The sequence below is a fragment of the Ixodes scapularis genome, unplaced genomic scaffold, assembly GCF_016920785.2.
Source record: "Ixodes scapularis isolate PalLabHiFi unplaced genomic scaffold, ASM1692078v2 PGA_scaffold4__175_contigs__length_147842914, whole genome shotgun sequence".
In the NCBI taxonomy this organism is placed as follows: Eukaryota; Metazoa; Arthropoda; class Arachnida; order Ixodida; family Ixodidae; genus Ixodes; species Ixodes scapularis.
Genome location: NW_024609879.1, coordinates 113,196,084 through 113,220,984, shown reverse-complemented (window position 1 = coordinate 113,220,984; position 24,901 = coordinate 113,196,084). Strand labels below are relative to the sequence as shown.

The 24,901-nt window shown below is 41.3% G+C and overlaps 1 protein-coding gene across 4 annotated transcripts; it reads left to right on the top strand.

Annotated features, from left to right (window-relative positions):
• Positions 1 to 2,601: 2,601 nt before the first annotated feature.
• On the top strand, positions 2,602 to 24,063 carry LOC8035034 (TNF receptor-associated factor 6). Of its 4 annotated transcripts, XM_029979710.3 has the most exons (14): positions 2,602 to 2,784; positions 5,609 to 5,858; positions 6,280 to 6,384; positions 6,545 to 6,703; positions 8,555 to 8,608; positions 8,822 to 8,905; positions 9,883 to 9,948; positions 10,296 to 10,355; positions 13,267 to 13,332; positions 19,503 to 19,562; positions 20,810 to 20,875; positions 22,501 to 22,560; positions 22,709 to 22,774; positions 23,887 to 23,971. In XM_029979710.3, the coding sequence occupies exons 2-13, from the start codon at positions 5,634 to 5,636 to the stop codon at positions 22,739 to 22,741; spliced, it is 1,038 nt and encodes a 345-aa protein (XP_029835570.3). In that variant the 5' UTR covers positions 2,602 to 2,784; positions 5,609 to 5,633; the 3' UTR covers positions 22,742 to 22,774; positions 23,887 to 23,971. The 4 variants fall into 4 exon arrangements, with proteins under 4 accessions (XP_029835570.3, XP_040360697.2, XP_029835569.3 ...); XM_040504763.2 differs by lacking the exon at positions 22,709 to 22,774 and having other exon boundaries at positions 8,849 to 8,905; positions 23,887 to 24,063; XM_029979709.4 differs by lacking the exon at positions 22,709 to 22,774 and having other exon boundaries at positions 23,887 to 24,063.
• The last annotated feature ends 838 nt before the right edge of the window (positions 24,064 to 24,901 follow it).

The window sequence follows — 24,901 nt, the reverse complement described above, 5'->3', positions numbered from 1 at the left end:
TTCTTTCCCCTTTCCTGGCGTGCAGGGCGACACTGCCACGCACTTATCGAAGGCCCTCCGGCCCTCTATAACCCACCACAGCTTCGCATGCTGAATCCCCGAGTCACTTTCGCAAGCGCAATTGTAACACCTCCTCGTTCTGGCCCATGGACCATGCTCTGGCGCATTTGATGCTATTTGCAAAGCAAACACAAACATATCGAATGTTTTTAGGGCTACTTTTCCCAACCACTCTTCGTCTTCCAGTGATGTTTTGGCATCCTTGAAGAGCATTGAGAATGGACAAACGTGCATTTTGTTTCTTTACTGGAGAAAACAGTATTTGCGTATGTTACTAGGCTCGTAGCGACTTTGTGAACTTCACAAAAGTCTAACTGCTTCGGCTAAAAAAACAATAACGCTGTAACTGACCTTTATTTTCGTCCACGTAACTGAGAAATATTCTACGATATTCATCACATTAGACGTCTTTGTAATATCTTTTACTTTTTAGAGCGTAGAGAGATTGGGCACCCACTTCTTCCCATAGAAAGGCATCCCCAAAACCCTATAGACGTTTTTTTTTTTTTGTTTCCTTTTGTTCTCAGTTCCGTATCTGGTATATGGAACATACCAGATACGGGATATGCGAAACCTGGAATAGGCGAAAACAATATACGTGAGGCAAAACAAGAATGTGTGACAGTCACGCATTTTTTGTGAACACATGCCAGCGACTTGGAGAGATGCAATCGATGTTTTAACTAGGGGTGTCGCGAACTTTTGTCGAACCGGATTTGTAGGTCGAACTTTCGAGGTTCGACAAATTTTCGAACTTTTAATCAGATTTGACCGGTTCGACTTTGTGGACAGTGTGACCAGACCTTGATACAAGCATGTCTAGGTTTGAAGAATGTTTTCTTATTCAAAAGGGTTATTTTAATTTTATGAACAGTTCAATTAAAATAAACTAATTCTAATCAGTAAAGCAGTTAATAACTTATTTTTTGTACTGTATTAACTGAAATAACCAATCAGTGCTGCCCTTAAATCATCCCTTAGCCATCACTATCCAATCCGAAGCAAACTGGCCAGCCTGTCGCGCATGCGCATAGCAGTCGAACCAGAGTCAAACCATTGTCGACTTTTTCCCAAGAAGTTCGTAAAAGTTGAACCTAGTCGAACTCGAACCTTGACCGGTCCGGGATCTCTGTAGTTTTAACGCATACCAGAAGTGACACGATTCAAGATGGCTGCGCCCTTGTGGAAAAGGTGTATAGACGGGATGCTGTGTGCTTTATTTCGCAATGGTGCACTAGTGCCAGCTGAACCTCTAGCGTACATTATAATAACTTCATACTGTCTCGTCAGCGTAGCCAATACCACCTAGAACACAAGGCCCGCACCTCTTCCCCCCATAACGTCGTCACCATGTGGAGCGCAAGTTCGTCTGCTTCCTCTGCAGGGGTTGTAGTGACGCCAGAACGCCGATCACTGATTGGTTCTGAGTGAAGGATAATGGGTAGACCTCAAGGTAGCTTGCTTCGAGGTCTGCCCACTATCCTTCAATCAGAGCCAATCAGAGCTCGGCGTCGTTCTGACGTCACCGCAACTCCTGCGCAAGAAACAGACGACTTGCTCTCCGCATATTGAATCCACGCAGTGCCGCTTAGGCTGCGTCAGCGTCGCCGCCAACGCGTCTTGCAGCGCTTCACGACGAGCGCGACGCCAGCACGCGGCGACGCCAAGACGGACGCCTCTATCGCTTTGCGGCGACTATCGTCGAGCTCCCGCGTGTTTCCCGTTTGGGGCAGGTCGGGGATACCACAAACTATGACGTCATGCGCCGACCATATCTATAGCAGGCGACACATGAGTGATGAAAGCGATGAAAGCGGGTGCCGCGCGGCAGTATCATAGCAACCGGTGCTGGCCTCCCTACGTCACTTCCGCAAGGCGCGGCGTCGCTCGGATCTGGTCGATACTAGGGGTGTCGCGAACCGGCCGCGGGTCGAGTTCGACCAGGTTCGACTTATTCGAACGTTTAGTGGAAAGTTCGTCGAACCTTGTATTGAGGTTCGACTCGTGTTCGCATGCGCGACAGGCTGGCCAGTTGGCTTCGGATTGGATGGTAATGGCTAAGAGATGAATTAAGTGCAGCGCTGATCCGCTATTTTAGTCAATACAGTATTAAAATTTAAGTTATTAACTTCTTCAGTGAATAGAATTAGTTCCTTTCAATTGCAGCTGTTCACAAAATAAAATAACCCTTTGCATAAAAAAATTCTCCAAATCTAGACATGCTTGCATTAAGGTCTGGCCACACTGTCCACAAAGTCGAACCGGTCGAATCTGGTAAAAAGTTTCGAAGGTTTTGTCGAACCGGTTCGACCCAGTCGAACCGCCAAAGTTCGACCGAAAAATCTGGTTCGACAAAACTTCGCGACACCCCTAGTCGATACAGGTATAGCCGCGAGGTGTGCCTGTGGCGCGCCTAGCGGCGAGCTGAGAACTTCACGCGGCGCCCAGTTTCACCGCTCGTGTGGTCCATGCGTTATAGGTGGTACTGAATCGAACGTCTCTTCCTTCTCAACTTCCGTCGGGTCGCTTAGCGACTATCGGAACAGATATGGGTTGCCCCACCGTTTCCTTATCAGGGTACGTGTAGTTCCAAACGCCGTTCGCTCTCGCTCTAACGCGGTGAAACATTATTTTGAATTTGAGCGAATGTATGAGGGAACCTGCGAGGGCCTGAATTGCGGAACGCTTGAATCAGCTGGGTTTTGACGGCCACTTCCACATACGGTAAGACCTATCTTCCTAAGAGCCCAAGTGCAAAGTTTCCGATTTGAGGCGGAGCGAGCGGCTCAAGCATCTTGTTGTTCTGTCTGTTGGCGTACGTTGCACAGGAAAACTGTAAGTTGAATAATTTTTTTTTTTTTTTTTTTGCGTTTGAATTTTGGCTGAGGTGCCCGCAGTTTGACGAAGGCTTATTGCGGAGAAGGCGCCATGGTAACCGAGCTTTCGGCTGCACGTCAAAAGATCCCCAGGTGGTCTAAATCAATCCTCAGTCCTCCGCTGCGGCGTGCCAGATGCCCGTCGTTGGTGTGGCACGCAAAAAAACCCCAAATTCAACTTCTTTTGGCGAAATGGTTTTGAGACTGAAATATGATTGTATACATTCTCCTCTCTTCTGATAGAGTACTTTTAAAAGCGGTTGCAAAAATAGACGCTTAACGGCGTGCGCTTGACTCGAGCCTCCCCTATTGGGTGTATCTATATTCTTTTTTTTTTCGTTTCACCGAGATGCCAATTCATTGGGACAGGAAATGGCCAATTCATTGGGACAGGAAGTGCTGCTAGTGTCACATCAATGAAAAATAGTTTGTTTACCACTTCTCTCCTTGCGACGTAAAATTTCACGCCTATGTCTATTTCATAAAATGTATTTTCATAACCCTCTCCTACGCAATCGGATGGTTACTCCCCCCCCTTTTACATTTCATCCCGTCTTGACCATCAGATTAAAGTTGGAGTTCCAAGTTCGTTTACCACAACATTTCAATCTTCTTTTTTACCCCGCTCAGCCGAGGAATGGAACCACCTCCCCGGCTTGATTGCTACTATAACTGGTACTAACCTGTTTAGAAATTTTATTACTAGCTATTTTAGCAGTGACCCATCACCTATTATTATTATTTTTCTTTGTTTGTTGTATATTCAATATTGTTGACTTGTTACTATATTACTATCTTTGTTTCATGTATGTGCTCTCCCCCTCTGTAATGCCTTCGGGCCCTGAGGGTACTTTCAATAAATAAATAAATTAATAAATTCTACGGCAAAGTTGCTCCAACTTTCGTGGCGCCGAAGAAACAACAGGGACGTCAAACCGCCCAGCTACCTTTTTCAAATTGGGGATGTCGTGTGCCCATGGACTTCCAACAATAAAGTTTCTTTATGCAAGTACAAGATGCGCCGCGCTGTGGCAATTTATCAAGCACCCCATTAGTGCAAAATAATGTCGAGGATGGCCCTAGCAGGAATGAAATGAACGACTGAAGGGCCTGGTGCTCCCAGAAGTAAGGCTAGAAGCTCCATGTTATTGGTGGCGCCGTGGCGTGGTGTCCTTGTTACCGCCCCAAAGAGTACAAATAATTGCGGGAACTTTTGGTCAGTAAACATGGCGGCACCGTCAAGTTATTTATCTGTAGTGAAAATTTGGCGAACACGATCACACACACACAAACACAAAAAAGCTGCTTTCTAATAGTGCCCATTGGCAGGCATTCATTTTGCTGCCGGTTAGCTGAGCCTATACCACTGTATGATCTTTTTGTCTTTATTGCTCGTTGTGTTTGTATATGGTGTTTTTTATTTCTTTAATATGCTTTAAAGATGTGCAAATAACGGCTCGAATCGAATAGCACGGTGTCATTCCTGGCGTTACCACTGTTAAGGGAACAGGTTGTAGTGGCTTTTCCTTCTATTGTGAAGCCTATAAATGATGCAGCGCTATTCTATTCGAACCGGTATTCGGACATCTCTGATATTTATGCACGCGACACACTTAATGACAATTTAGGTTTCTTCTGCTGTCACCTCCCACGCAATAAACAAACACGTATAAAGTAACTGCGTTGCATATATGTTTAAACAAAGAGATGAGACTGGCATCTCATTTGTCTCCGCCGTCGATGAGAAATACTGTCAGTGCTTGCCCGGGGTTTTAACATGCAACACATGATACACGACTGCTCGCCTACACTGTGTTTATCCAGTTCAAGATGGGCAGCGTTGGGGATTAAACCCGGGACCCCCGGGTTCTGCAGCGTGAGCTAAACCTGCTAAGTGCTACGGTGTCTCAGTCGGAAACCGATCTCTTAATGGAGCCATTAAACAATTTTTCTGCTTTCGCTAAACACTACTTAGAATCGCTCCCTAACGTTAGCAACTCAATACACTTGCCTTAGTTTTTCTTTCTAGGCAATGGCATCCGGCAAATAAATTCGAGAATTATGAGCATTGCTCATCCTCTGCACTCGGAATCAGAAAAGCGGCCACGTGGCCTGGTGCCTATCCTATGCTGGGGGGAGTGGGGGTGGAGGGGAGGGGAGGGGAGGGGGTGGGGAGAGAGAGACCGCAATGTTGGCCGCGCATAGTACAGCTCTCCAGATACGACTTCCGCAATTTATTTTACCGGACGCAGACTATTTCTCCTTCAACAAACCTCCTCTCCTGTTTTCGAGATACCACCGAATACCGTAACAAACCTATTCCGACTGGATGTAAACACCCACAGCCCGACATCAAGGGTGTATTGAATGCTTTACACAGGTTTTTGAAAAAAAGCAGTATCATCAAGTGACAGGGGCGGATCCAGAACTCCGTTTTGGGGGGGGGGGGGGGGGGGGGGGGGATTTGTAAGGATACTATTCTCCCATTATTTCTTCTGCACCGGGGGTCCACCCATGTCAAATTGCCCTCCGAGTATGGGGGAGGAAGGAGTCGGCTTTCTTTGGGTGCAGGGACGGGGGGGGGTAGCCTCCTTCCCCCCCTTCGACCCGCCCTTGTCAAAAGAGCTCTATATGGCATACATTATACATTTCTCATTCGTTTCTTTTTTTAGGCTTAACGAAAAACACAAGACCACCATGCCGAGAAAAGTCCCGTACCGGGACTTTCCCGGTGGTCCAATCGGAATAGAGTTCTCTGATGAGCTGCCGCACTGGAACTTGTGCGGAATCTGCGGAATGTTGTCAGCGTTTATGAGCAGGGATGAACTGGGACACATCTTCTGCAAAGTCTGCGTGGACGCCCACCATCAGAACAAGCGCATCTTCTGCAAGCATGAAAATCGTTTCGTTGAACTGGCGGACGTAAGTTTCTGGTGCAGTATAAGTACATGCAAGCAAAAGAGACGCATACCTGTGTATGAACGGTTGTGATCGGCCATGCACATCACGTACGCAGTTTTATATGCTGCGACAGTCACCGAAGCAGTCGCGGCCAAATTTACGTCAAAGTCGGGTGTTGAGAACCCATGGCTATACATGGCTTACACTGGCGTCACATCGTATACCTTTAACCTCCATGTAAGAGGAGGAGAGGGAAGCTGGTTTTTGTAACAATATTGGGGGCGGTTTAATCCGGGAGGCAATCAAGAGGATCATGGTAAGAGGGGAGCTCCTTCTTTCCCTCTTCTCTTGTGGTCATAGAAGCGGTCTTTAAATTGTGTCACGTGCAATGATAAAAGCGTAACAGAAGTAGGGCTGCACTAAATCTTCTTTTTTTCAACAGCTATACGCAGCCGTTGAGGTTATCCAGTTTACGCACGACCTGACTGTGTTTTGCCCGTACAAAAAACTCGGATGCACCGAATACCGTCCTCTGCGTTTCATGAAGGTATGTATTCATTGATAAAAGTTGTTCGCTCTCGTTCACCAGTTGATTTATGGGTAACTCAACCGGTTAGCAGAATTACTCTCCCGCAAAGAGTAATTGTAGTCAGGCAAGGTAAACCTAGACTTATTATATATCTTTTACTTTTCGTGATTCTCTGCAGAAACACCTCGTGGAGTGTCCCATGACTACTGTCACGAGATGCAAAGCATGCGACGCGCTGTTGCCGATCAAAGACCACCCGGACCACAAGGCACTCTGCCCTGAGGCACACGTCCTGTGCAATACATGTGTTCGAGGAATGCCTAGAAGGAAGTACAAGGCGAGTCGGCATTTTTGCAGGACCTCGAGGGCTTCACGCACTGAGCTAATCCACCCCCTTGGTCGTATTAAATATTTTTGAACTCGAGCTACCTCTGGCAACTTCGCAGGATGGAAGATGTGAATATTATGAGGTGGTACGTGCAAATGAGTTTTTAAGGAGGTGAAAGTCGAAAAAAAAGCAACAGACTAATATATCAGTCAAGAAGAATGCAAACGACTATAAAAACGATATCAAAAATATGCATATAGACGGAAAGTCATAATGCAGTATGTATTGTTTTACACTACCTTTACGAGGGAAACAGTGCAGGGGGTAGGGTACATAATATAAAAAGAACACTTGTATCGTCACTCCTATTGTGCAGGAAAATATAAATACATAAAATAAAGATGAAGTTCGATTATATTAAACAAATATCGCAGCATCTTCGGCTGTTTGACATAGAATAGAAAGTCTTCCCTTTCTATTCTAAGTAATACAGTTTCCCTTTATTTTTTGTACCTCTTCTTTTTCATTTCTCTTTGTTCATCTTTCACATACACGAGCTCATTCTACCCTTCAGCAATATTCGTACAGAGGTATACACTGATCCCAAAACTTCATAACTACGCCACGACTAGGAGAGTCGAATCGCTTTAGCCAATTTTTATCATATTTCTGCGCCTAGCGGTTGAACTGCGTGGCAAACTTTGAACTTCTCGATAATGCCCAGACCGGGGATGACAATCCACGTGCTCCTGCGACCAATTTAGACTGCAATATCTTCGTGCGGCATGTACTGCGCGTGGCATGTGCCGAGTGTTTGTTTCCATTGATATAGTTTGACAAAGGTAAAAGCAATGTTAATGAGTTTTTTTCCTGCGAGGAGCTGGAAGGTTGTCTATCAAAGTGGATTGAATGTTTGTTAGAATCTTTATTTTCGGTATACAATTTTCATCCAATATCTATACACTAAGTTCTATAGAAGGCCTAAAACAATTTGTGGCCAAAAATAAACAGTGGTTGCACAAGTGGATACATTTTCCATGCGATATTCCTTTATAGACAATCACGCGGCCCCGACGTCATGCAGCTCCGGTGGCGCTGTCGGCGGCACCGCCCATGCGCGGACGCTTCACTTCGCGCGAATTCGGTCTCTGCGCACGCGCAGTTTCCACACCTGGTGTCGGCAAACGCGGGCTTGTTTGTAAACAGCGTGTCGGTCTATACAGTATTTCCTATAGAAATGCGGTAACATATTGATAAGTACTGTTCCATGCTGCTCATCAACGCGGATAAATGATATTACATTATGTAATTTTTCTATCGCTTCTCCAAAGTAGGGTAAAGCTCCGGAAACTTGCTTACGCCGACACACCGTTGTGGGTTTTGAACGGATTGGATACAATTAGGGTAAAACATTTTGATCGCCATGGCGCTGCGCAGTCTGCTTTGTGGCCGTCATTTTTGTCGAGATTGGCGACCTTTATAGGTCCCTAATGGCGCGAACAGTGTTTCCGCCGCAGCAGGATTCTCTCCTGGGTGGCGAGGTCCCTTCCATTGGCGGGCGTAAGTGATCACGTGATCGTAGCGACGACCAATACTGATCTTGTCGGAAAACGCGGTGTATGTCAAAGTATACATAATCAATTCTTTTACAACGTTCCCAACAACACATAACACCGAGATTTGCCAACCCGAAAACGCATTACCCGCATGACGATATTGTCAAGTACGACCTAAATACTACTTTTTTTTTTGCAAGCACGAGTTTGTTTAATTAAACATTTATTCTCCCTGTTTACTACTTTATTTTTTATTTGTACTAACACATAATAAGTACTAAAAACATCCTGGTCTACTTCGTAGGACCATCGAAATCAATGCCAACGTCGCCCAGAGCCTTCACACCAAGAAGAAAATGTGAGTGGTTATTGATTTACCAATTAAGGCTTTCCAATACATTTCAGAGGAATGCATGTTTTATAACATTTGATTCGTTTGAAGAAAATTGGTAAGAGCATGAGTTCTAGAAAAATACTTTTCACATTTTGTAGTCTAGGATCGGAATCTAACCCTCGTTGTATTGTAGCAACTAGAATGTGCAGGGTCCGAAAAATAAAACTCCCTTTTCAGCCAACATCAATAAACGTCGCATTGCAGGAAGTTGAAAGTCGCCCTGGACATGAAGCTTGCACGGGACAGCGCACGCCAGTTCATGTACGTGATGTTACTTGGTGCAGAAATAAGATAAGTATCAAATTTCCCAACCAGCCAACGTTGTACTTCAACCTAATATTCGTCACAAAAAAAAAAGTAATTGCGAGCCTTTTTGAACTTGTATCAATAGAAATACTGTTTAAAGAAAAATATGTTTGTACTGCTGACGTGTTAGTAAAACAAATGTACACGGTGCTTCTTTTTTTCGGAATTTTATTTGCTTAGAAAAAAAGCCGTGAAAGCTAGCTACACTAACAAGTGGTTTGTGCATGTGGGTTATACGCCCAAGGAGACATAATATAGAGGGCTACTTGTCAGCATAAGTCGAATAATGAACTAAAATGTATTCATTAACATTTAATTTAGTAGAATAAACTTATGGTTACAATTATAAACGTTCTGACCGTCACCGAAAACTAGAAAGTCGGTAAAGTTTGGAAATAATTAAGAAACGCGCAGAGCCCGGTCGTGCGCTAGAAATACCACTCCTGCAACAGGCGCAAGCTCGAAGCTGTGAAAACATGCTCGCACGGGTTTTCTGACCTTTATCATCCGTTGCACGAGGAGCAAGTTAAGCGCACTACCGCGCTTGCATCGAGCTCCCTCTTTTTAAAATTAAATGATTTGGTGGTTTTCAATTGCTCTGAGCAAATATCTAAATGGAACCATATGCATTTGTTTACTAATTAAACCGTTCATAAAAAAAAAAAAAACTATCGATGAATTATTAGGCTATTCATGGTGATGTATACCCTATATTATTCCTTCCTGTCCGTATAACTTCCTAGTAGAGACCGCATTAATGTAGCTTTCACGGCGTAGTTTTTAAAGCCAACATGTTAAGGGTAAAAAAGCATGGTGTATACCTACCCCACTAAGTCTGGATTTGTGAGCAGTTAGAACAACCTGGAGGAAACATAACTAACTAAAAAGAGTGTGATTCCAATTATAATATTCTGTAACTTCGCTTATTTCAGTGTAGAGGCGATCAGACTGGCCGGGCGATCGAAGACAATACGGCGATACAGCAGGCTTTTTTGCAGGTTGGTTTATAATTCCTTAGATGCAGGCTTGGATCACAAAAAAGAAGAAATGAAAAACAGCAGTTCGCAGGAAGTGCGCAAGTCTCGCCGATTCTAAGCAGTGTAAACGTTAATTATTTTTTGCTTGATTCGGGCATGATCACACAATTTTTAACATACATCACTAGGATATCTCCCAAAGGAGGGCTTCATTTGTTGTTCTATTTACTTACTTCATTAAGAAATAAGGTGTGATTACATTTTAGTACGAAATAAGCTACAATTTTCTAGAAAAGGCTATTTTTAGATAATGGCTAATATCATAAAAACTAGTATACTTATCTTTGTGTACTTGTTCTCTATTTCAGGAGGCATGGGAAGAGATCTTGAACCTCCAAGAAAGAATAGCAGAAATGGAGCAGCGTAAAGTAAGAACATATATATGTATATACTGGCAGAAATGCGCACTAATACCCCATATTTAGACAGCTTTGCGTGGTAAGCAAAACCCCGTAGGACAGCCTGACGTAGCAGCGACCTAGATATATGTCATGTAATAGACTCTCTAATGAACTGGAGAGCCCTTAATGCCCAAAACACTGCAACCACACATCAGGGCCGTGTTAAAAAAAGTTACTCCACCTACCTAACTCTAGGGTAAAGCTTGCGTACCTGGTGTCTGAAATCATTTGCGCGCGTTCAGCACTGCTCTGTGTGGTCACGTGGCATGACCCGTCTCAGTAACTCATAACCATTCGAGTAAGATTTGGAATACAGCAAGTCTGTAAAAAAATTATATTTTTTTATTTCTTCTATAAATTTTGTTTCGAGGCAATACGTAAGAAAGATCGTGCACGAAATTATCTACCGTTTAAAAATGTTATAGTAATTCAGTTCATATAAATAAATGGAGCTATATTGTTGTACAGATGCCATAAACGTCACTCAATAATTCATTGCAAAACCTTATATTTACCCTCAGGGCCAGAGGCGTTACAGAGGAGAGTGGGTATTTAAAAAGTACAACATAACATACAGCGTACAACAGAAAATATTATACAGTAGTGATGGCTCTTTACAAACAAATATTGGAAACGGCAGTTTTAAAACACTCGATATCGGGGATTTCGGCAATGGCTCCGGGAAGGTGATTCCACATTGTTGAGGCACTAGGAATAAAAGACTCATAAAAATGTTTAGTACGACAAGAAGGAATGGCAACTTTATGACGGTGATCGATGCGTGCTGAAACGAAATGAGGTGTTGTTAGTAGACTTTCTTTTAGAATCGGATTATTATGATATATCTTATGAAACAAGCACAGACGGAACATTTTTCTACGTTGTGAAAGAAGAGGCAATGATAGGCTAGACTTCATTGCGGTCACACTGGATGTACGATGATAATTTGAAAGAATGAAACGAGATGCGCGGTTCTGAATCGCTTCTAATTCGGAGATAAGTGATTCTTGACCAGGATCCCAAACCGAAGCTGCATATTCCAATTTAGTACGAACTAATGTTTTATATAAAAGTAATTTTAATGAGCTGGGAGCAACACAAAAATTTCTTCGGAGATATCCAAGCATGCGGTTGGCGTTATTTACAATATATTCAACATGACACGACCAGGACAGATTAGCAGATATGTGCACACCCAGATATTTATACGATGATACGGTTTCGAAAGAGAGATTATTTAGACGATAAGAAGCACAAGGAGTATCAAGACGGGAAACACGCATAGATTTACACTTATTAATGTTTAGTTTCATGTTCCACAAATCACACCACTCAGAAACACTGTTAATATCTGACTGAAGAAGTGAGATGTCAGAATCACTGTTAATTTCGCGATAAATGACGCAGTCATCGGCAAAGAGACTGACGGATGAACATATATTAGTGGGCAGGTCGTTAATATAAATGAGAAAAAGTAAGGGCCCTAGAACCGAGCCTTGGGGCACACCTGAGCCAACTGGAGATAAATCAGAATTGATATTATTAGCCGTCACAAATTGGGACCGGTTAGTGAGGAAGGAGCGCAACCATGCAAGAGCGTTAATGTCTAAAGTTTAGTTCAGTCAGCTTGAGAAAGAGAAGTTCGTGAGATACTTTATCGAATGCCTTTGAGAAATCGAGGAATATGCAGTCAGCCAGAGATCCACGATCAAGAATGGAATGTAAATCATGTGTGAAACACAAAAGCTGAGTTTCGCATGAAAATGACTTACGAAACCCGTGCTGGGATGAATTGAAAAAAGAATTGGACTCTAAGTAGTTTGCAAGATGGGAGTAAATGATATGTTCCATGATTTTACAGGGAATGCTGGTAAGTGACACGAGTCGAAAGTTATTTGGACAATGCTTTTCACCTGATTTGTGCAAAGGAATCACCTTCCCGATCTTCCAATCCTCTGGTATACTACCTGTATCAAGAGACTGCTGAAACAGTTTACTCAGGATTATAGAGCTATACATCTTAGTATTAAGCAAAAATTTAGAGTTGATATTATTGATACCAGAGGATGACGACATCTTCAGTTTTTCTATTCTCGCAATACCAACTGTGTCAATAAGAACTGGGTCCATTGGAAAAAACTCGTAAGTGTGACAGGCAGGGTAAGTAGCATTTAGATTACTAGAAAACTCTGCAACAAACACCGCGTTGAGAATGCTAGCGCATTGACCGCTAGGAACTACTGTACCATCAGTACATCTAAGTGTTATAACAGGCTTGTCAGTCTTGTTTAGAACATTCCAGAATTGTTTAGGGTTATGTATGAGCATGGAAGGTAAAGTTTGACTAAAAAATGAGTATTTCGCTTCTTTTAGTGCTACTTTGTAATTAGTAGCTGCACATCGGTACGTGTCCCAACGAGACTGGTAATTGGATGATTTCGCGGAACGAAACAAGCGTTTTTTCTTGTTGGACAACCTTTTCAGTGACTGGTTAAACCACGGTGATTTCCGGTTCGATCTGATGGTTCTCAATGGTATGAACTTATTTGTGAGTGAAGCCACTTCGTTTATAAATAAATTCCAGTTCATATTTATAGATCTCTCATCAAACCCTTGTAGGAACTTATCCAGAAACAGACATAGCTCTCGATTAATAGCAACAAAGTCCGCCTTCTTATAATCTCTAATACATTTATAGGGGTTATCTTGATTAGGAACAGGAATGTTCAATGTGAAGTGAAGCAAAGAATGATCGCTTAAACCTGTTAAGTAAGTTGTAGGACTGACAAGGTCTGGGGAGGTGGTCAATACAAGATTCAAGACACTTGATGATGTGGGCGTAACTCGGGTTGGCTGAGTTTAAACCCTTTTGTTTCAGCGTGAAGACGACCAGTCTCGCTCGTGCTTGGAAGTGTGCATTGCAGACCAGGATAAATTGCTGCAGGTACGCGGAGAAAATTTACGAGAACTTATTTCTAAAGATGCCGGTTTTTGAACTTTTTTCTCGGCGGTTTCTTCAGGGTTGTTTCTTGAAGTTGGCTTGAGAGTGAAGTTTGACGTTCAATGGATCTTAACGTTTTCTATGTTTTATTTTTAAAATGTTTGAACCAAAATAAGTATCATTCATTCGCAAAGGCATAAAAGCACTTAAAGTAGTTTTACTTCCGAGCTATATTTAGAAAGAAAAACAAAGAATTCGCGGTATGTCTTCTCAACTGCTGTAAAAAGACGACCGGCTCCTTCCAGTAAAAGCCGCAAACGCTATAGTCTAAAGTCATAACCCGTATTGTGGACCTCAGAATGACATAGTCAACAACGGCTTCCATATTGACTCAGGAATGCAACATATTTATATTGCGCTGAAAGTGCATTGACCATAGTCAACTTTCCGAGGGAGAGTAGGGGCCCGGTCAGGATGGTGACGACCGATGATGATATTCGCCCGATGCAAGTCCCCCGGAAAGTCGAATAAGAAAAAAACAAAACAAAAAAACTAGAAGTTGTTCGATCCCGCTGCACACATTACGACGTTGTTGGTTGGTTTACGATGGCCAGTGTGGCCACGTTTATTTTCAAAACAAAACGACAACAAGTCAACAGTAATTTACATTACAAAACTCCCAAAATTAAAGCCCATACTTTAGTCCCCAGTCTCAAGAGCCGAATCTACCTGATCTTCAAAGCCGAATCCCCGAGAATCCTCTCGGCAGCCCTTTTCTAGACTCGTAGGGGCCTCCTTTTCCTCCAGAGACGGACCAATCACTTCAAATTTGCCCGTTGTCACGTGGTACACTCTTACCCAATGATCAGCGAGCTGTCAACGTGACCCCCCTTCGACACTTCAACGGTCAAACCCAAATTCTTTGTAGAGTCACTAGGTGCTTTTTTCTCCGTCTGACTGGCGCCACCAAGTTAAGTTATTGCGTCGATTAATAGCGAAGTCTCTAAACTAAGCGGCGAAATACGCCGGACACAAGCACACCCGCTTAAAAGCCACAAGTGTGGACAGAAGCCCAAGACAGGGGTGTTCCGGCGCCTCAAGCTGAAATTGAATCCGTTTGTTAACGACCGGGGTCCGACTGTTCTCCACCGAGCCCCGCGGCTGCTCGAAGCCCCACGCGCTTGAGAGAACAAGACGACTCCCGGTTCACGCTCTTACCCACTGCCGCGGGTCTGCGAGCAAACGCCCAAAAATGTGGACACAAACATAGGCAGATAAAAAACGATGCCGACGCAACTGTAGAAAGATAGACTTTTCTAAAACAAATCTTACTTATTTCTAACAAAATTCTTCGTTACTTAACAACCATAATATTTCTTCGATAATGATTCGATGTTAGAGATCACAATGGTGATGAACAGGCAGTTTAACGAGACTCGTGTGATATGTCCAAATTTTTTTTTGTCAAGGTGATATCAAGTTAAAAAAAAAGTTTTCAGATGAATTTATATTGACAAAACGTGTACTATCAATCCGAAATGTTTTTTTCTTATTTGTTTTGGTTTTATTTAGAAACCCAAATCACTATTTACAGCCTACAAACAAAATTTAACATAAAAACTAAAAATATAAAATATCTGCTTTGTGTGTCATATAATGGTCTGAAACGCTTTTAGAAGTTATAATTTGCAATATCAATACACAGTAGAAGGCACCCACTGTCAATCCGCTCTTAAAAAAATTGTTTTATTTTGTTTTGCGGATTTTACCGCGCAGAGGGCGAAGATAAGGGCACGGTGCCTACCAAGGCCTCTACCAACCTGCAGTTTAGAGGTTCAACATACACAATAGATACCGACTTCAAAATTAATTACATCGCTCAAGCAGCTAAAATGAAACAAATCAAATTAATAGAGAGACATAGTTAAACAGTTGAAATAAACGCCATGCTTTAATGTCAGCAATTGTAAGTCATAAAATATTACAATTATGTCAAAATTAAAAATATCCGTAGTCTTCAATAATAGAAACTGAATATTGAAAACATCAGCCATGCCTCCGTTGTGCAATATAACAATTAATCTTCCTCAAATCTGTTATAAAGATATAAACAAAGTGTATCAGAGTGCATAGATGTGTTTGTCCTGTTAAATGTTTGAGTCATCTTAAGTTTTAAGCTTTGGTGGACATGGTAGTCCCGATGGTATGCATACCTTTGCAACTCGAAAAGTGTACGCAGTTCGAATCTCTCTTAATAACGTACGGGGTCTGTTTTTTTTTTATCAATTGTGAGAGTTCGAAATAAAAAGCTTGAACTAACTTGACCATAATATAATTTAATAAAACACTTTATTAACATTTATAATTAACACTTCAATTTATTTTATTCATTCTTTTGCAAGAGATGCTTTTTTGCAGTTATTCCTTAGTCGAAGATCACAACTAATTTTGCAGTAGAATAAAAGGTTATATCTTGTAATTTATGGTTAATTTTGTATTTTATATGAAGTAATAAATTTTGAGTTTTATAAATACTTCTGGTAAATCGGGAAAAACAGAATGGAGTTCGTTCGCGTATGTGGTTCATAATACGTCCTCGGTAAGCCAAACCCCCCCCCCCCCCCCCCCCCCCCAAATTTTTTTTTTACATCTTACTCCAGCAGCGTGTTTTGTTATATTTATAATGCTGCGATTGTGTTTATTTATAGACTTCAAAATTGCATGCTTTGTCTTACTCGTATTTGAACTTAGTTAATTGTTCATAACCCATTTATGGCTTGAAAAAGTCAATATAAGTTTATCTTTATGCCCTCTTATGTCTCACCAACAACAAAAAAAAAACTTTTTTTTGTTATTGGTTTACTTGTAGATATGGGAAGCTTGATATTTATGTTTTATTATTTGTATACTCAAGGAATAGCACTGGCTCTAGAATAAAACCATGAGGAGTGACGTGTTGTAGTACTTTCATTTTGCAACAAAATTAATCATTGATGCATACATCGTGAGGCATTTTTAAGACAGGTTTCAATTCATGTTATTGTTATTCCTCGTACCTCCTATATTCTAAATTTACAGTAAAGTATACTGTACAATTTCCGGATGCTTTTCATAAATTCAAAGTAAAACAAGCGTTAAAAATTGCTTCTAAATATTTTTGACAATTTTATCTTTCATGTCGAGGAGTGCTAATTCCGAAAGCTTCTCAACCTGGACACGTTGTTGACCCTAAGTTATGTTTCTTCTTAAGGCTACCCTTTCAAAAATCGCATATATAACAAATTTGTGGTTCAATAGACGCACATGATTAAATCAGATTATATAACAGTAGATAGGAAGCTTATAAAAACGTATAGGAACAATATAAGATTATATAAGAAGTTATAAGAAACTTATCAGCTTCGTATAACTTCTTATATACCCTTTTATGGTTCTTATATGTCTGATCGCATGCGTTTATAAGACCAAGAAATTTATTGTAAATATTAGATTTTTCACTAAGGAAATTAGCGTGTTAGTAATAACATGGCAAAACATGTGAGAATATCATAGGTAAAATCTTCACATAAATACATATTGTGGCTTCTTCACCTCCAAGGTAAGCAGGTGTTACTTTCGTTATTTTTTTTTTCTAATTTATCGGGAAAATCATACGACTATACAATCCTGCGACTCGACCGGCTCGCCGCTGCGCGGCCGTTGTTGAAGTCTGACTATGTGAACACGAAGGAAACGAAACTACGCCACCTACATCCACACGAATTAAAGTCGGAGCGGTTCGGTTGTGACAATATGAACTGTTGCGTCGCCAAGTGCTGCAATAGTTTCGTGTTGTTTCTCGTAGGGACAAAGTTTTATAGTTTTTCAACTCGTCGTTGCTTTGTGGGGTAGCGACACCGATAGACCCGCGTCGTACGACGCGAGCAATTCGGTCTCCCGATTACATCTGCCACTGTATCGGCACATCTGACAAAAAAAAACAAGTAATTTGTTTTCCACTAGTCTTTTGTACACTACATTAATTTCTCAATATTCCAAATTACTAAAAACAGTGTCAGAAAAATTAACGGCAAAGGTAATGATATCGTCAAATGAAATTTACCTCGGAACACTTTTTAAACGTAAACGACGTCCTCTAGAACAAAAGGAGCGTGATTACTTTGGTTATTGAGAAAGTTTATTTGTTGTAATACTTCCGCAAAACAAGGTAAGAATAACTTCAAAGTTTATATGAAAACCCCCAGTAATTAAACCCCAAGAAACACCACCAAATCGGTTTTTCTCGGTTTTACACATGGTACCATTGTTGCCATTGCTTTGGAGACCGGTTTCAAAGTAATAGAGGTATCTCAGTCCCACCAAAAGTAAAAAATAAAAATAATCAACTACGTAAAATTATGGTTTATGAGCTTGAGCGCAGTTCGCGAGTTGTTCAATGTAAGCGAGTTTTTCTTTTGATATTAGTGCGAAAGGCGGTGGCATAATCTCATGAAAAATCTGCAAGCTCGTGTAACGCAAGTCATATATGTAAACTGACCAATGTGAAATTAACATGCACAATTAGATCTGTCTGTGTCTGTTTCACTCAGTCAATCTCGTGGTCGATCTATGTCTGTATGCGTGCACACGTACATGTTTCTCTTTTGTTTTGCATTTTGATATGGTTGCATATAGGCGCCACGTAATTGACGAAAGACGTAGAGGATAGAAACAAAGCTCACCTCTTTCTATTATCGCAGGAGAGCACCGCATTTGCTCGTGTTCAACCTGATACAAATTTTTATTTGCCTGATGTTTCTTTTTATTAAAAGGAAAATAACTTTACAAGGACAGCCTCAAATTACGGACACACAATGATAAAACCGAATTTCTGATCTTAGTTTTGCTGGAAATAATATTTGTGAGAAATGTGTTCTTGAGGAAAATCATCGCATTGAAATTGGTGGGGCTTAAGTCACGATATAAATCATCGAAGTATTTTGTCCACCCTCAACTCGATAGCGTTGTAGATTAAATTCAGGATATCAATGGCTCGTCGGTTTTGCGAAAAAGTGCTGCGGTTGCACCTCCAGAGGCCGGGAAGGTTTCTCGTTGGAAGCCAGCAAGCAGCATGAATAATAGAAGATGTTAAATATATTTCATCGGATATATGAGAAGCGGAGAACAGCTAGATCACCTTCTATAGGTCTTTCCCAGCCCTCCTGCAACGTCGCCTTCGATGTGTCGGCTGGTTGGGGGGCGCTTTGAAAATCGCGGTACGCACGACTTTCAAAGCACTCCCCATATCGTCGTTCACCCTGAGACTGTTTTTTTTTTTTTTTTGAAGAGCAGAAGTAACAGAAAAAACAGACAGGTCTCAAACTCAGCTACACGTTTATTTCAACAACTTCCTCTTATATAGTTCGTTCTCGTCGTCAACAACCAATCACATACGACTTGTCCTTTGCACCGTGACTTTACAGGTTCCACTCTGTCACAAAAGAAGCGGACACTCCCAACGTTTCCAAGTGAAAAGGTTCTAGCAGAAGATATGCCTCACAAAGTGTCCGCTTCTTTTGTGATAGAGTGGTACCTGTAAAGTCACGGTGCAAAGGACAAGTGCTATGTGATTGGTTGTTGACGACGAGAACAAACTATATAAGAGGAAGTTGTTGAAATAAACGTGTAGCTGATTTTTAGACCTGTCTGTTTTTTCTGTTACTTCTGCTCTTCAAAAAAAAAAAAAAACCCAGTCTCAGGGTAAACGACGAAATGGTTGACTTCCACCAGCTAGACTGTACTTTGACTCTTTTCACTCCCCATAGTTCCCGCAAGGACCGTATATGCAACTTATTTCTTCTACAAGATAATCTTGGGTTTTATGTGATCTTCGCTAGTGCTGGCATCATTTTTAGGTTTGTATTCTATCATTTTCAGTTTGTCTCGAAATGTACAGCCTAGATTCCACTTGATTTCTCGCGGGCATGTATACATAACCCCTTGAATTTTTTTTCCCCGAATACATGACTTCGTTCATAAAAAGTCGGGTCGTTTCGTCTGCAAGTTGCTTTGCATTATTCAGTATTGCTTTAAATTAGATAATATGAATATTTTATTTATTGTATTCTATTTACTGAATTTTATTAAAAAAACACAGTATTGTCATGAATCACGTGCTTTATTTTGAATTTCAGGACTACATGGAAAAGAATAAGAAACTTGAGCAAAAAATCAGGGAAATGGAGAACCGCCAGGTAAGAGTGTTTTATTATAAATTAGGTAATAGACAGACATACTGCCATATTTCGCAAGCATTATTTTTCGTTTTTTTTTTCTAGCTTTGTCTCCTTGTGTATCATGTTTGTTCACCATTTTAGACCTGCTGACTGTTCTCGGGGGGAAAAAAACATTATTTTTATTAGTATCGCTATCAATACTGTATCCGCCACTACCCCCGTAGCATTTCTTCAAGCAGCGCCATCCTGGCCCAGGTCACATGATTGGCGCGTATGCAAATTAACAGATTTTTGTTGAACTGCACAATTTCAAATACGCGCGGCATCTGTCTCGGTATGGGAGGTTTTGAGTTCTTTTTGATGTGTTAGTATGGTAGTTTTGAAAATTTTATGAACGAACTTATAGGCAGTTTTTATACCGTACACCAACGAACAAGAAAAATTGGCATATTTATCTAATATCCATCTGATGTAAGATGATTCAACGTGCGTTTTAAATGACGTGAACGAGACATAAAATAGCAATTAATTTGTTAATCGAAGACCTACACTGGTTTTTGTCTCCCTCATCTGTTACCACTCAAATCGTTTATATTTCACGCGGAAAGAATAAAAACACTGAAAATATACTAGGGTCAGACACTCATACACGAATAGACATACATACACGAATAGAAATGTGGCAAGATGAGATGGGACTTGGACAGCACAAACAAGGCTTTAAATGTAATAACTGTGTATATCTGTCCCTCGTATATTTTCAGTGTTTTTATTCTTTCCGTGTGATCTGTAGTCCTTCCAATGCCGACTGCTACGTGTACCAAGTTTATATTTATCATAAAATGGCACACGAATCGCAGGGGTGCAAATAGATTGTATTTTCTAGGTTTCCGTGAGGCCCTTGGTATAGTTTTGTACAAACCCCTCCACAATAAGCCAAAGCTTTTAGGGTGCAGTTCTAACAACACGAAGATACTTAAAAACCTATCTGTTGCAGTATCGCCAATGCGACATTTTCAGCTGCAAAAATTGCGAGTTACGTCAATGTGACATCAGGGGTTCCACAGATATCTTACTCTCCTGTGACAAGTTACGTTTCAGAAGAGTTCTTTCGCAGTAGTCTTAAGACAATACTATTGCATAACCCTATATGCAGTTAAACGTTAAGAAAAATTCCATAAAGCAATTAAAAAGACATTTACGTTGTTGCTCTAACGACGTTGAGTTCCAGTCGTTTCAAATCTCACTGTCACTTTCTACTGTAGCGTGAAGACGACCACTCTCGCTTGAAGATGCAAGACCACATTGCGGAACAGGAGAAATTGCTACAGGTAGGCGAGATAGTTTTGCAAGCGGCCTCGAACCTAGCAATTTGGGTTTTCGGGGTTCGTGCTTTAAACCCTTGTGTAGATTTCCTTAGGTTTATTGGTTGTTGGAAGGGTATTTTCTTCGGACTGGATTCAAAAAGAATGTTCGTGTTCCACGGAAAGTGATATTTTATACTTCTCATTCTTTAAACACGCAAGCGAAAAATAAAAAAAAGAAAGATTAAATTACAATAGCACAATGTCAGTTGTCGGTGTTATTGGTGAGCCAGTCTTTTTATTAATATGTTTATTCAAGCGCCAACTTCATCCTTGGTGACGAGAGCGGTGACTCCGAAAGTTATTCTCCTTCCTGGTTTCCTACTCCCGAGGCAGTATGATGCTACTGCATCACGTCCTGTGCGTTCCCCCAGAGACCACCAAAAAGTGTAACCCACCACGTGAACCACAATACCTATCACCAAAAGGAAATCTGGTACCATATATTTTCGGAGGAATATAATTTCCAATAAACGATTAACCCGAACATGCACAACCATTCCACAGAAGAACAAAACCAAAGCAGTTGAGATAAAAATAATTTGATGTATTGAAGCTTAGACCTTCGGGAAACTAGTCTGTCCCAAAGAGACCCACGATGTCTCCGGTTTGGTCATTATATTTAGTCAGCGCGGTACGACTGGCAGTCCGGCGTCTATAATCTGCGCTACGCAGGGCGATTTCACGAGGATGCACCGGTGCAATGCTCGTTCAGATTGAAACAGGCAGGAGTGAAGATTGAGCTGAGCAACCTGACTTCTGCTGAGCGAGCTTTGACTCCGGGTGCCTGAAACTAAGATGCGGTAACACACTTGGTTATGTAGTCGAACACTGGACAGCAAAGCCTCAGCAGTTTCTTTAAGCAAGACCGAAGACGTGTAAACAAAAAACTTGGAGAACGCTTAAGCTTCGCCTTTAAGAGTGGAACGCGACAGCGTTACTGGGCCCCCTTTGGCAAAGCCGTTTTGTGTAAACCCGCGCTCGTTCCCAAGACGTGCAAGCCTGTGTGTGTGGCATAGTCGGTAGCGTCACATGTCACGTGACGTCACATGTGAGCGTTGTAGGTTTTGAAATTCCCGCTCGACTTTATGTGGCGTGACGTTACACGGTGCTGCGACGTCTTGACAATATCGACCAATCAGGATGTTCCGGTCACATTGTCGCCGGATTTTCTGCGATACAAGCTTCTTAACGCTATCACGTTAATACGCCAGATTCTGTTTTCTAAACTAAAGGGGAAAAGACCCCACTAAGCTCTAGTGGGCCCCTGTGACAAATGACATATTTTTCTGTGAGCGAATGTATAATACAGTCTCTAAGACGCAAAGATGAAATATAGAAACGTCTCAGAATAAAGTACTGTTTATCTTCGCCGAGATGTAAGTTCGTTGAGCGCTATGACCTTTGCGAATTAGTTCAAACGGTTGAAATGCCAGTTAAGAACCTGTGGGTTAGTATTGCTGTGGTTTAGCAAAGAGGCACATATCCTAAAAGTTTCCTCATTCATAACGAATTATTTGTGAACATGTTGAAACTGATTATGTGAATGTAAGGAGATATATAGAAAATTTTTATTGCGTTTTTGATTACAGGATGTCCTGGAAGAAAATCTGAAGCTCCAAGAAAAACCTACCGGATTGGAAGACCAAGTGGTAAGCGTTTAGCGAACATAATCGTTGTGCGTTTGAATAAAATATACACAAATCTAATTTTATAACCTGTGCGTTGTTTAAATATCGGTTCAAATGAAAAGAATACACGAGTAATATTTTTGCGTAATGTAGTTCTGTTGTGTTTCAGTATGATGCGAATGCTTATCACCTGAAAATTTAAGACCACATCAACACATACAGCAAGTGGCTTCAGGTAAGAGGGCATAAAATGCAGGCACAAAACACAGCAACCTCGGACAAGAGGCTACATGGCAGCTTTGAAATTTTTCATTCGTATTTTATCTTGTGAAATTACTCTAGGGGAGGACGACTTATAAAACGAGTCATTTCATGCGGCGTAATAGTCGAGTCTTCATTCAATGGGGTCTTCTGCGTTTGGTCGCACATTTTCTAGTTCTTTTGACGCTTACAAGAGTGCAAGTTTTTCGGAAAATATGGCATGTCTGAAGTTTTACACTATCATGTGGTTCAAAAGTAAATTCTGCAAGGCAAAATTTACTGTCCTTCATAAATATAAAGAGGACTTCTATTATGTCATAATATATAGCATAACTATTTCACGTGTACCACGAAAAAGACTTGATTTAAATCTAACTTACGCGAATTACATGTATGCTAGAAAGGGCCATTTTTCCCCTAGCTTATTTTTGAAAACCATAGTTTCAGGAATCGAATTTGTGGCCCAGTTGGGTCTTGCGGTTTTTTTTTTCTAACTCACATTAACTAGATTATTTGGGATGCAAAACTGCAAGAATATTTTTATGGTGTAATCGCAAATTTTGGGAATCTTTTCTACTACTTTACTAAAAACGTTTTATATACAAAGCCAACTATTTTTTTTCCTATCCTTTACTTGTTTTGTGCCAAATGTATGTATGTGAAACCTCCAACTATATGAAAGACCCTTGCAACGAGGCAGTAGCAGGGTGCTGCATTCGCATTAGCCAGGCTCACATCGGTTGGAGTGATGAAATTATTGAGCCTTTCTTATACTCTCCGCAGAACAAAGTTGCGCCTTGTCAAAGTACACTGAGAGCCGCCGCGTAAACTGCCTAGGCGAAGATGTCCTATACATTGCTTTAAATTAACGAACCTCAGACCTTTGAAAGTTAATTAGTAGCATGAAGAGTGGGCGTATGGATATCGTCTAGGGTTTTTTTTTTCTTGATCAAAATTTATTTCAGGTACATTTCAGCATGCGTGGGCTTTAAGTAACAATTGTACGACGTAAATAAGTTTCAGTGCCATTAACTGATAGCGCAGTTAACTTGGTTTTCTCATTTTTCCTGTGTTATTTTTCTACAGGATATGGCGAATGAGGTGGCACAACGCTCAAGGGAACCAGCCATTCAACCAATGGGACATGATCTTTCGAATCGCATCAAAACGTACTTCAATTACGTAACTAAATCAGTCCGGGGCCTACCGGAGGAAGACTTTCGATGAGGGAACCATTTGAATTGACTAAATTGCTCAATTGCATGGCGGTAGACTTTCTTGCGTTTTTGTGTATTGCTCTGTGCGAGCGCTCATTGCACATGCTCTGGTGGAAATGTTGATCAAAGTCGACATTAATAGTGCTCCTACTGAAACGTCAAGACTTTTTTTCTAATGCGATGCGATATCTTCCTGCAGCCTCCTGGGAAAATTCAGTCCTGTTTCACAAAACGCATGCGCGTAAAAATGGTAAAAAGATAAATTGAAAAAAGAAATTCAAGCCTCCTGAAGGGCCCTTGACCCCGGGGCTCTCATCTTTATGCCCATTGAGTGCGCCAGTAGAAAAAACTTGTTAAAGAAAAAATAACAAAAAAAAAAAAACACCAGTAGAGTAGATTGTTGGGCTAGTTGCCCAACTATCTACTCTACTGGTGTAAATTGTTGAAACCAAAAAAACACCACTTCGTTTTTTTGTTAACCTACTCGGCGAAACGTGCAAGTAGCGCCAGTGGGACGGTTCAAAAATTTGCTCAATCTGCATGAGGTCTGGGGCAGCCGTGGTGCAATAAACACAAGGAGCTCGCGCTTGTGCCCGCGGTTGTGCATGGATTTTATAGCTTCCAACTGAGGGCATACTTTCGTGAGGGGTCTATGATTGAAATTGTATACGCTTGCTGGAAGTTCGCCAGTGGTCTTCGCCACGGCTCGAAAGAAAAACAAGAGAACTGAAGAGCTTGCTGAACGGAAGAGGAGGTCCACTGTGGCTCAGCGTGTATTGTTTGGCAAAGGACAAAGAAGCAAAATGGGCACGTTTTGCTACGGCCCAAGGTCGAGTGAGGGAATGAAATTGGTTTCAATTTAATCAGGGGAATATGGCCATCAT